This window comes from Panulirus ornatus, chromosome 7 (assembly GCF_036320965.1).
Source record: "Panulirus ornatus isolate Po-2019 chromosome 7, ASM3632096v1, whole genome shotgun sequence".
NCBI lineage: Eukaryota > Metazoa > Arthropoda > Malacostraca > Decapoda > Palinuridae > Panulirus > Panulirus ornatus.
Window position 1 is genome coordinate 6,858,499 of NC_092230.1, and position 14,558 is coordinate 6,873,056.

Genomic DNA, 14,558 nt, shown 5'->3' on the forward strand with positions numbered 1-14,558 from the left:
ACAACCACAGGTAATCTACACCCCAGATACAACCACAGGTAACCTACACCCCAGATACAACCACAGGTAACCTACACCCCAGATACAACCACAGGTAACCTACACCCCAGATACAACCACAGGTAACCTACACCCCAGATACAACCACAGGTAACCTACACCCCCAGACACACCCATAGGTAAACTACACCCCAGATACAACCACAGGTAATCTACACCCCAGATACAACCACAGGTAACCTACACCCCCAGACACACCCATAGGTAAACTACACCCCAGATACAACCACAGGTAACCTACACCCCAGATACAACCACAGGTAACCTACACCCCCAGACACACCCATAGGTAAACTACACCCCAGATACAACCACAGGTAATCTACACCCCAGATACAACCACAGGTAACCTACACCCCCAGACACACCCATAGGTAAACTACACCCCAGATACAACCACAGGTAACCTACACCCCAGATACAACCACAGGTAACCTACAACCCCAGATACAACCACAGGTAACCTACAACCCCAGATACAACCACAGGTAACCTACACCCCAGATACAACCACAGGTAACCTACACCCCAGATACAACCACAGGTAATCTACACCCCAGATACAACCACAGGTAACCTACACCCCAGATACAACCACAGGTAATCTACACCCCAGATACAACCACAGGTAACCTACACCCCCAGACACACCCATAGGTAAACTACACCCCAGATACAACCACAGGTAAACTACACCCCAGATACAACCACAGGTAATCTACACCCCAGATACAACCACAGGTAAACTACACCCCAGATACAACCACAGGTAACCTACACCCCAGATACAACCACAGGTAACCTACACCCCCAGACACACCTACAGGTAACCTACACCCCAGATACAACCACAGGTAACCTACAACCCCAGATACAACCACAGGTAATCTACACCCCAGATACAACCACAGGTAACCTACACCCCAGATACAACCACAGGTAACCTACACCCCAGATACAACCACAGGTAATCTACACCCCAGATACAACCACAGGTAACCTACACCCCAGATACAACCACAGGTAAACTACACCCCAGATACAACCACAGGTAACCTACACCCCCAGACACACCTACAGGTAACCTACACCCCCAGACACACCTACAGGTAACCTACACCCCAGATACAACCACAGGTAACCTACACCCCCAGACACACCCATAGGTAAACTACACCCCAGATACAACCACAGGTAACCTACACCCCAGATACAACCACAGGTAACCTACACCCCAGATACAACCACAGGTAACCTACACCCCAGATACAACCACAGGTAACCTACACCCCCAGACACACCTACAGGTAACCTACACCCCCAGACACACCCATAGGTAAACTACACCCCAGATACAACCACAGGTAACCTACACCCCCAGACACACCCATAGGTAAACTACACCCCAGATACAACCACAGGTAACCTACACCCCCAGACACACCTACAGGTAACCTACACCCCAGATACAACCACAGTAATCTACACCCCAGATACAACCACAGGTAATCTACACCCCAGATACAACCACAGGTAACCTACACCCCCAGACACACCTACAGGTAACCTACAACCCCAGATACAACCACAGGTAAACTACACCCCAGATACAACCACAGGTAAACTACACCCCAGATACAACCACAGGTAACCTACACCCCAGATACAACCACAGGTAACCTACACCCCCAGACACACCTACAGGTAACCTACACCCCCAGACACACCCATAGGTAAACTACACCCCAGATACAACCACAGGTAATCTACACCCCAGATACAACCACAGGTAACCTACACCCCAGATACAACCACAGGTAATCTACACCCCAGATACAACCACAGGTAATCTACACCCCAGATACAACCACAGGTAATCTACACCCCAGATACAACCACAGGTAATCTACACCCCAGATACAACCACAGGTAATCTACACCCCAGATACAACCACAGTAATCTACACCCCAGATACAACCACAGGTAATCTACACCCCAGATACAACCACAGGTAATCTACACCCCAGATACAACCACAGGTAATCTACACCCCAGATACAACCACAGGTAATCTACACCCCAGATACAACCACAGGTAATCTACACCCCAGATACAACCACAGTAATCTACACCCCAGATACAACCACAGGTAATCTACACCCCAGATACAACCACAGGTAACCTACAACCCCAGATACAACCACAGGTAAACTACACCCCAGATACAACCACAGGTAATCTACACCCCAGATACAACCACAGTAATCTACACCCCAGATACAACCACAGTAATCTACACCCCAGATACAACCACAGGTAATCTACACCCCAGATACAACCACAGGTAATCTACACCCCAGATACAACCACAGGTAATCTACACCCCAGATACAACCACAGGTAATCTACACCCCAGATACAACCACAGGTAATCTACACCCCAGATACAACCACAGTAATCTACACCCCAGATACAACCACAGGTAATCTACACCCCAGATACAACCACAGGTAATCTACACCCCAGATACAACCACAGGTAATCTACACCCCAGATACAACCACAGTAATCTACACCCCAGATACAACCACAGTAATCTACACCCCAGATACAACCACAGTAATCTACACCCCAGATACAACCACAGGTAACCTACACCCCAGATACAACCACAGGTAACCTACACCCCCAGACACACCCATAGGTAAACTACACCCCAGATACAACCACAGTAATCTACACCCCAGATACAACCACAGGTAACCTACAACCCCAGATACAACCACAGGTAACCTACACCCCCAGACACACCTACAGGTAACCTACACCCCAGATACAACCACAGGTAACCTACACCCCAGATACAACCACAGGTAACCTACACCCCAGATACAACCACAGGTAACCTACACCCCAGATACAACCACAGTAATCTACACCCCAGATACAACCACAGGTAACCTACACCCCCAGACACACCCATAGGTAAACTACACCCCAGATACAACCACAGGTAATCTACACCCCAGATACAACCACAGGTAACCTACACCCCAGATACAACCACAGTAATCTACACCCCAGATACAACCACAGTAATCTACACCCCAGATACAACCACAGTAATCTACACCCCAGATACAACCACAGGTAATCTACACCCCAGATACAACCACAGGTAATCTACACCCCAGATACAACCACAGGTAATCTACACCCCAGATACAACCACAGGTAATCTACACCCCAGATACAACCACAGGTAATCTACACCCCAGATACAACCACAGGTAATCTACACCCCAGATACAACCACAGGTAATCTACACCCCAGATACAACCACAGGTAACCTACACCCCCAGACACACCTACAGGTAACCTACAACCCCAGATACAACCACAGGTAATCTACACCCCAGATACAACCACAGGTAAACTACACCCCAGATACAACCACAGGTAATCTACACCCCAGATACAACCACAGGTAACCTACACCCCCAGACACACCTACAGGTAAACTACACCCCAGATACAACCACAGGTAACCTACACCCCCAGACACACCCATAGGTAAACTACACCCCAGATACAACCACAGGTAATCTACACCCCAGATACAACCACAGGTAAACTACACCCCAGATACAACCACAGGTAAACTACACCCCAGATACAACCACAGGTAATCTACACCCCAGATACAACCACAGGTAATCTACACCCCAGATACAACCACAGGTAAACTACACCCCAGATACAACCACAGGTAACCTACACCCCAGATACAACCACAGGTAACCTACACCCCAGATACAACCACAGGTAACCTACAACCCCAGATACAACCACAGGTAACCTACACCCCCAGACACACCTACAGGTAACCTACACCCCCAGACACACCTACAGGTAACCTACAACCCCAGATACAACCACAGGTAATCTACACCCCAGATACAACCACAGGTAACCTACACCCCCAGACACACCCATAGGTAAACTACACCCCAGATACAACCACAGGTAATCTACACCCCAGATACAACCACAGGTAACCTACACCCCAGATACAACCACAGTAATCTACACCCCAGATACAACCACAGGTAAACTACACCCCAGATACAACCACAGGTAACCTACACCCCAGATACAACCACAGGTAAACTACACCCCAGATACAACCACAGGTAAACTACACCCCAGATACAACCACAGGTAAACTACACCCCAGATACAACCACAGGTAAACTACACCCCAGATACAACCACAGGTAATCTACACCCCAGATACAACCACAGGTAATCTACACCCCAGATACAACCACAGGTAACCTACACCCCCAGACACACCTACAGGTAACCTACACCCCAGATACAACCACAGGTAACCTACACCCCCAGACACACCCATAGGTAAACTACACCCCAGATACAACCACAGGTAATCTACACCCCAGATACAACCACAGGTAATCTACACCCCAGATACAACCACAGGTAACCTACACCCCCAGACACACCTACAGGTAACCTACACCCCCAGACACACCTACAGGTAACCTACAACCCCAGATACAACCACAGGTAAACTACACCCCAGATACAACCACAGGTAACCTACACCCCCAGACACACCCATAGGTAAACTACACCCCAGATACAACCACAGGTAATCTACACCCCAGATACAACCACAGGTAATCTACACCCCAGATACAACCACAGGTAATCTACACCCCAGATACAACCACAGGTAACCTACACCCCCAGACACACCCATAGGTAAACTACACCCCAGATACAACCACAGGTAACCTACACCCCCAGACACACCTACAGGTAACCTACACCCCCAGACACACCTACAGGTAACCTACACCCCAGATACAACCACAGGTAAACTACACCCCAGATACAACCACAGGTAACCTACACCCCCAGACACACCCATAGGTAAACTACACCCCAGATACAACCACAGGTAACCTACACCCCAGATACAACCACAGGTAAACTACACCCCAGATACAACCACAGGTAATCTACACCCCAGATACAACCACAGGTAACCTACACCCCCAGACACACCTACAGGTAACCTACACCCCAGATACAACCACAGGTAAACTACACCCCAGATACAACCACAGGTAACCTACACCCCAGATACAACCACAGGTAACCTACACCCCCAGACACACCTACAGGTAACCTACACCCCAGATACAACCACAGGTAAACTACACCCCAGATACAACCACAGGTAACCTACACCCCAGATACAACCACAGGTAACCTACACCCCAGATACAACCACAGGTAACCTACACCCCCAGACACACCCATAGGTAAACTACACCCCAGATACAACCACAGGTAACCTACACCCCAGATACAACCACAGGTAAACTACACCCCAGATACAACCACAGTAATCTACACCCCAGATACAACCACAGGTAAACTACACCCCAGATACAACCACAGGTAACCTACACCCCCAGACACACCTACAGGTAACCTACACCCCCAGACACACCCATAGGTAAACTACACCCCAGATACAACCACAGGTAAACTACACCCCAGATACAACCACAGGTAACCTACACCCCCAGACACACCTACAGGTAACCTACACCCCAGATACAACCACAGGTAAACTACACCCCAGATACAACCACAGGTAACCTACACCCCAGATACAACCACAGGTAACCTACACCCCAGATACAACCACAGGTAACCTACACCCCAGATACAACCACAGGTAATCTACACCCCAGATACAACCACAGGTAACCTACACCCCCAGACACACCCATAGGTAAACTACACCCCAGATACAACCACAGGTAACCTACACCCCAGATACAACCACAGGTAACCTACACCCCAGATACAACCACAGGTAATCTACACCCCAGATACAACCACAGGTAATCTACACCCCAGATACAACCACAGTAATCTACACCCCAGATACAACCACAGGTAATCTACACCCCAGATACAACCACAGGTAATCTACACCCCAGATACAACCACAGTAATCTACACCCCAGATACAACCACAGGTAATCTACACCCCAGATACAACCACAGGTAATCTACACCCCAGATACAACCACAGGTAATCTACACCCCAGATACAACCACAGGTAATCTACACCCCAGATACAACCACAGGTAATCTACACCCCAGATACAACCACAGTAATCTACACCCCAGATACAACGACAGGTAACCTACACCCCAGATACAACTACAGGTAAACTACATCCCAGATACAACGACAGGTAACCTACAACCCCAGATACAACGACAGGTAACCTACATCCCCAGATACAACCACAGGTAATCTACACCCCAGATACAACCACAGGTAATCTACACCCCAGATACAACCACAGGTAACCTACACCCCAGATACAACCACAGGTAAACTACACCCCAGATACAACCACAGGTATCCTACACCCCAGATACAACCACAGGTAATCTACACCCCAGATACAACCAAAGGTAATCTACAACCCAAATACAACCACATGTGACCTACACCCCCAAACACACCTACAGGTAACCTACACCCCCAGACACACCTACAGGTAACCTACACCCTAGACCCATCCTTAGATTACTTACACACTACACCCCCAGACACACCCTTAGAATACCTACACACACCCCCAACAACACCCCCAGGTGACCTACATCCTCCAAGGTGTAGATCAATACACCCAACTACACTGCTACACGCAGCTTCCCAACACCCCCACCTCATAACCTCACAAGCCATTTTCCCCTCACGTTGTGAGGAGGAAAAGAAAATTTCATGAGGGGAGGGTTGAAGAGGGGAGGGTTGAAGGGGGGGAGGGTTGAAGAGGGGAAAGGTTGAAGAGGGGGAAGGTTGAAGAGGGGGAGGGTTGAAGAGGGGGAGGGTTGAAGAGGGGGAAGGTTGAAGAGGGGGAAGGTTGAAGAGGGGGGGGTTAAGAGGGGGAGGGTTGAAGAGGGGGGAGGGTTGAAGAGGGGGAGGGTTGAAGAGGGGGAGGGTTGAAGAGGGGGAGGGTTGAAGAGGGGGAGGGTTGAAGAGGGGGAGGTTGAAGAGGGGGAGGATTGAAGAGGGGGAGGGTTGAAGAGGGGGAGGTTGAAGAGGGATAGGTTGAAGAGGGGGAGGGTTGCAGAGGGGGAGGGTTGAAGAGGGGGAGGATTGAAGAGGGGAAGGTTGAAGAGGGGGAGAGTTGAAGAGGGGGAGGTTGAAGAGGGGGAGGTTGAAGAGGGGGAGGGTTGAAGAGGGGGAAGGTTGAAGAGGGGGAGGGTTGAAGAGGGGGAGGGGGTTATGAGCTGTCTGGGATGTCTCTATCATCTGTTCTCGCTTTCGTCGTCTCTATAATCTGTTCTCCATGTTATTCATATCTTTAATCTGTTCACCATGTTCCTCGTCTCTATAGCTTGTTCTCCATGTTCCTCGTCTCTATAACCTGTTCTCCATGTTCTTCGTCTCTATAACCTGTTCTCCTTGCCTTCCTGGTCCCCATAATATGTTCTCCTCACCCTTCTGGTCTCCATCATCTGTTCTCCTCCTGTTCTTGGTCCCTATAATTTGTTCTCCTCACCCTCCTGGTCTCAATAATCTGTTCTCCTCCTGTTCTTGTTCCCTATAATTTGTTCTCCTCACCCTCCTAGTCTCCATAATCTGTTCTCCTCCTGTTCTTGTTCCCGATAATTTGTTCTCCTCACCCTTCCTGGTCTCCATCATCTGTTCTCCTCCTGTTCTTGGTCCCTATAATTTGTTCTCCTCACCCTCCTGGTCTCAATAATCTGTTCTCCTCCTGTTCTTGTTCCCTATAATTTGTTCTCCTCACCCTTCCTGGTCTCCATCATCTGTTCTCCTCCTGTTCTTGTTCCCTATAATTTGTTCTCCTCATCTTCCTGGTCTCTGTAATCTGTTCTCCTCCTGTTCTTGTTCCCTATAATTTGTTCTCCTCACCCTTCCTGGTCTCTGTAATCTGTTCCTAATATCGTCCATGCTACAAAAAACACTAGATAGATAGATTAGATAGATAGATAGATAGATAGATAGATAGATAGATAGATAGATAGACGGATAGATAGATAGATATCCCAGCGTGAGCCAGGTGCCCAGGTTATGGACCAGCCCTCTGGACCAGGAGAGGACCAGCAGGTCGACTGCCCTGGACCAGGAGAGGGCCAGCAGGTCAATCACCTGGACCAGAAGAGGACCAGCAGGTCGATCACCTGGACCAGGAGAGGACCAGCAGGTCGACTGCCCTGGACCAGGAGAGGACCAGCAGGTCGATTGCCCTGGACCAGGAAAGAACCAGCAGGTCGACTGCCCTGGACCAGGAGAGGACCAGCAGGTCGACCACCTGGACCAGGAGAGGGCCAGCAGGTCGATCACCTGGACCAGAAGAGGACCAGCAGGTCGATCACCTGGACCAGAAGAGGACCAGCAGGTCGACTGCCCTGGACCAGGAGAGGGCCAGCAGGTCGACCACCTGGACCCCTCTCCTGGTCCAGACATGGGACTGTGCATAACGGTGATGGTGTGAAGGCGCGACTGAGAGTGGCGGTCCGTAGTGGCATCAGCTGCTGAGGGGAAGCGGCCCTCCGAGGGGAGAGAGAGAGAGAGAGAGAGAGAGAGAGAGAGAGAGAGAGAGAGAGAGAGAGAGAGAGAGTGTATGGCACCACAGACGGGGGAGCCAGGCCAGGGTATGGTGTGTGAGTGGAAAGTGGCCAAGGACATTCATCCTAAGGACATTCATCCTGAGGACATTCATCTTGAGGACATTCATCCTAAGGACATTCATCCTGAGGACATTCATCCAGTGGACATTCATCCTGAGGACATTCATCTTGAGGACATTCATCCTGTGGACATTCATCCTGAGGACATTCATCCTGAGGACATTCATCTTGAGGACATTCATCCTGTGGACATTCATCCTGAGGACATTCATCCTGAGGACATTCATCTTGAGGACATTCATCCTGTGGACATTCATCCTGAGGACATTCATCCTGAGGACATTCATCCTGAGGACATTCATCCTGAGGACATTTATCCTGAGGACATTCATCCTGAGGACATTCATCCTGAGGACATTCATCCTGTGGACATTCATCCTGAGGACGTTCATCCTGAGGACATTCATCCTGAGGACGTTCATCCTGTGGACATTCATCCTGTGGACATTCATCCTGAGGACATTCATCCTGAGGACATTCATCCTGAGGACATTCATCCTGTGGACATTCATCCTGAGGACATTCATCCTGTGGACGTTCATCCTGTGGACATTCATCCTGAGGACATTCATCCTGTGGACGTTCATCCTGAGGACGTTCATCCTGAGGCCATTCATCCTGAGGACATTCATCCTGAGGACATTCATCCTGTGGACATTCATCCTGAGGACGTTCATCCTGTGGACATTCATCCTGAGGACGTTCATCCTGTGGACATTCATCCTGAGGACGTTCATCCTGTGGACATTCATCCTAAGGACATTCATCCTGAGGACATTCATCCTGTGGACATTCATCCTGAGGACGTTCATCCTGAGGACATTCATCCTGAGGACGTTCATCCTGAGGACGTTCATCCTGAGGACGTTCATCCTGTGGACATTCATCCTAAGGACATTCATCCTGAGGACATTCATCCTGTGGACATTCATCCTGAGGACATTCATCCTGAGGACGTTCATCCTGATGACATTCATCCTGAGGACATTCATCCTGTGGACATTCATCCTGAGGACATTCATCCTGAGGACGTTCATCCTGAGGACATTCATCCTGAGGACATTCATCCTGTGGACATTCATCCTGAGGACATTCATCCTGAGGACATTCATCCTAAGGACATTCATCCTGAGGACATTCATCCTGAGGACATTCATCCTAAGGACATTCATCCTGAGGACATTCATCCTGAGGACATTCATCCTGAGGACATTCATCCTGTGGACGTTCATCCTGAGGACATTCATCCTGTGGACATTCATCCTGAGGACATTCATCCTAAGGACATTCATCCTGTGGACATTCATCCTGTGGACATTCATCCTGTGGACATTCATCATGAGGACATTCATCCTAAGGACATTCATCCTGAGGACATTCATCCTGTGGACATTCATCCTGTGGACATTCATCCTGAGGACATTCATCCTGTGGACATTCATCCTGAGGACATTCATCCTGTGGACATTCATCCTGTGGACGTTCATCCTGTGGACATTCATCCTGAGGACATTCATCCTGTGGACATTCATCCTGAGGACATTCATCCTGAGGACATTCATCCTGTGGACGTTCATCCTGAGGACATTCATCCTGTGGACATTCATCATGAGGACATTCATCCTAAGGACATTCATCCTGTGGACATTCATCCTGTGGACATTCATCCTGAGGACATTCATCATGAAGACATTCATCCTGAGGACATTCATCCTGAGGACATTCACCCTGAGGACATTCATCCTGAGGACATTCATCGGAAGGTCTGCGAGGTAGACGCAATGCTCACTTCTAAGTAGAGTGAAATGAACCTTAAGGAACAGTGTTGGGCCAAGATAGACTGGTGTTGGAAGGCGGGAACCAAGTGTGATGTTAGGGTGGAAATAACTCTGTTAAGTACTGACAACACTTGATGATGAGGAGCAGGTGGAGGTGGTGGTGGATTGCCTCCACCAAAATATGTGGTCGTGCCACATGGAGAGAAAAATTACATGTTACATAGAATTGTATAAACTCATACTGAAGTGTGAGTTCACCTTCATGCTATCATCATGGACAATCACATATATATATATATATATATATATATATATATATATATATATATATATATATATATATATATATATGTGTGTGTGTGTGTGTGTGTGTGTGTGTGTGTGTGTGTGTGTGGTGTGTGTGTGTGTGTTTGGAGGGTGATGCTGAGTAGAAGAGGAAGAGGAGGAGGAGAGTGTGTGAGGGGAAATGGTGTGAGGGGATGAACAGCAGCTGGTCTCCTGGGGAGATGGAGGAGGGGAAGTGTGGTAATGTATTGGAGAGGACACAGGAGGATGTGAGGGAGAGGATGCTGGAGGGGGGGGGGGGACATGTCTCAGGGGAGAGGACAAGCTGGTACAAGGCAAGACGGGGACGTGGGTGGACATCAGATTATGAGTGGACATCCTGCCCCCCTTACAGACATCATGACCCCCTACAAACATCCTGCTCCCCTTACAGACATCCTACTCTCCCCTTACAGACATCCTGCTCTCCCCTTACAGACATCCTGCTCTCCCCTACAGACATCCTGCCCCCCCTACAGACATCCTGCCCCCCTACAGGCATCCCACCCCCTACAGACATCCTGCCCCCTACAGACATCCTGTCCTCCTACAGACATCCTACCCCTCTACAGACATCCTCCATCCCCTACAGACATCCTGCCCCCCTACAGACATCCTGCCCCCCTTACAGACATCCTGTCCCCCTACAGACATCCTGCCCCCCTACAGACATCCTGCCCCCACTGCAGACATCCTGTCCCCCCCTACAGACATCCTGCCCCCCTACAGACATCCTACCCCCCTACAGCCACAGCTGGGATCTGAGAAGTTGAGAAGGTGACGCAGGTGGTGTGACGCGCATGCCCCCAGCTGGGGGGGGGGGGGGACGTCAGGCGCGAACGGGACGACGTGGCGTTAAGCTCCTGACGAAGGCTGTGAGGACGAGCGGAGGGGCGTGAAGGGGACGTGTATGGGAGAGAGAGAGAGAGAGAGAGAGAGAGAGAGAGAGAGAGAGAGAGAGAGAGAGATTCTGGTCAAAGGGTAAGGAGGGATGATGGTTGGGCCCCTGAGCCAGGATGGCGGAGCCCCTGTGGGCCCAAGTCTCGCCCGTGGGGATGTCCACCCCACAGGGAGCGTCTATTGTGTTAGGGTCGTGAGTGGACCCACCATCTTGGACACATCCTGTAGGGGGAGTGTTGACCACCTCGACCCACCCTCCTGCAGAAGGGTGTTGACCACCTCGACCCACCCTCCTGCAGAAGGGTGTTGACCACCTCGACCCACCCTCCTGCAGGGGGAGTGTTGACCACCTCGACCCACTCTCCTGCAGGGGGAGTGTTGACCACCTCGACCCACCCTCCTGTAGGGGTAGTGTCGACCACCTCGACCCACTCTCCTGCAGGGGGAGTGTTGACCACCTCGACCCACCCTCCTGCAGAAGGGTGTTGACCACCTCGACCCACCCTCCTGCAGGAGGAGTGTTGACCACCTCGACCTACCCTCCTGCAGGGGGAGTGTTGACCACCTCGACCCACCCTCCTGCAGGGGGAGTGTTGACCACCTCGACCCACCCTCCTGTAGGGGGAGTGTCGACCACCTCGACCCACTCTCCTGCAGGGGGAGTGTTGACCACCTCGACCCACCTTCCTGCAGAAGGGTGTTGACCACCTCGACCCATCCTCCTGCAGGGGGAGTGTTGACCACCTCGACCCACCTTCCTGCAGAAGGGTGTTGACCACCTCGACCCACCCTCCTGCAGGGGGAGTGTTGACCACCTCGACCCACCCTCCTGCAGAAGGGTGTCGACCACCTCGACCCACTCTCCTGCAGGGGGAGTGTTGACCACCTCGACCCACCCTCCTGCAGGGGGAGTGTTGACCACCTCGACCCACCCTCCTGCAGGGGGAGTGTTGACCACCTCGACCCACCCTCCTGCAGGGGGAGTGTTGACCACCTCGACCCACTCTCCTGCAGGGGGAGTGTTGACCACCTCGACCCACCTTCCTGCAGAAGGGTGTTGACCACCTCGACCCATCCTCCTGCAGGGGGAGTGTTGACCACCTCGACCCACCTTCCTGCAGAAGGGTGTTGACCACCTCGACCCAACCTCCTGCAGGAGGAGTGTTGACCACCTCGACCCACCCTCCTGCAGAAGGGTGTTGACCACCTCGACCCACCCTCCTGCAGGAGTAGCGTCGACCACCTCGACCCACTCTCCTGCCGAAGGAAGTATCAACCCCCCACGACCCACCCTCCTGCCGAAGGAAGTATCAACCCCTACGACCCACCCTCCTGCAGGAGTAGCATCAACCCCCACGACCCACCCTCCTGCAGGAGTAGCATCAACCCCCCACGACCCACCCTCCTGCAGGAGTAGCATCAACCCCCCACGACCCACCCTCCTGCAGGAGTAGCATCAACCCCCACGACCCACCCTCCTGCAGGAGTAGCATCAACCCCCCACGACCCACCCTCCTGCAGGAGTAGCATCAACCCCCACGACCCACCCTCCTGCAGGAGTAGCATCAACCCCCCACGACCCACCCTCCTGCAGGAGTAGCATCAACCCCCACGACCCACCCTCCTGCAGGAGTAGCATCAACCCCCCACGACCCACCCTCCTGCCGAAGGAAGTATCAACCCCCCCTCGACCCACCCTCCTGCAGGAGGAGGCTGGCCTGGCTCACCTGTGAAGGAGCGGTGGCGCCGATCGCACAGTGTCATCGGCAAATTCTGCTGCCTCGAGAACTGACCCTGCCTGGAGGGCGCCCTGGGCTCCTCCTTCGGCAGGAGCCCTGCCTTGATCCTCTCCTCGTCGTCATTGTCCTCCTCGTCCTCCTCCTCCTCGTCCTCCTGGTGGAGGGAGCTCAGCTCCTCCTCGTCCTCCTCCTCGTCCTCCTCCTCCACCTCCTCTGGCACCGGCTCGACCAGGAAGGTCACGCGTCGGGGTCGACAGAAGCCGTTGCGCCCCAAGGGGGAAGGGGCAACGACGACCTTTCGGGGGTCGCTGTCCCCTCAGCTCCTCGACCCGGGGCACCTGCGGCCTCTGCCGCCCCTGCGGCAGGCTTCGCCGCAGGGGCCCCCCCGTCGGCGCGGCGCGCCCGAAGGTCGTGAGGGCCTGCGGCTGCGGCTGGCCCTGGCCCTCGCCCGGGGCGCCCGTCGGCGCCCCCGTCGCGTACGAAGTAGGGCCCGTTCGGGATGATGAAGGGCCCGTTGGCGAGGGGTCCGTTCGGGGACGTGGGGCGGGGGTGGCGACGGGGCCCCCGAGGGGTCAGGGTGGACCTCGGCCTCCACGCTGTGTAGGGCGGGGCCCTCCGGCTGGGTGAGGGGGGCCCGGGTGTGTCGCAGGCCCTGGCTGAGGGAGGGCGGGCGAGGGGAGTCATCCATGGCCACGCCAGAGGGGACCTGGCTACCCTCATCCCCCACCGGGCGCCTCCTCCTCCACACGCACACGCCCGACTCCACCACAGCTCCACCCTCCACTCTGGTTAAAAGGGGGGGTCGTCACAGACACACAGACACACACACAGAGGACACACCACAGCGCCAGGGGATCTCTGGCGCCTTTACATTATCCCTTAGGGGCGCCGCCCCTCCCCCTTTTCCCTCCCTCCTTCGGCAGGAGGAGCGGTGGCCCTGTGGCCCTCCAAGAGCGACAGCGATGGCCACTTCC

General features: G+C 52.6%; 1 protein-coding gene across 3 annotated transcripts in view; it reads right to left on the bottom strand.

Annotated features, from left to right (window-relative positions):
* The window catches only part of Myo95E (Myosin 95E), a 224,561-nt gene that overhangs the window by 115,030 nt on the left and 94,973 nt on the right, over nucleotides 1–14,558 (bottom strand). For 2 of the 3 annotated variants that reach the window (XM_071663206.1, XM_071663203.1), the window contains exon 1: nucleotides 13,573–14,558. This exon is cut by the window's right edge and continues 1,416 nt beyond it. The exons of the other annotated variant lie outside the window; for it this stretch is intronic. In XM_071663206.1, the coding sequence (XP_071519307.1) occupies nucleotides 13,573–13,609 (37 nt within the window). In that variant the 5' untranslated portion in view covers nucleotides 13,610–14,558. The remainder of the gene's footprint in view (nucleotides 1–13,572) is intronic. 3 annotated transcript variants of the gene reach the window in all.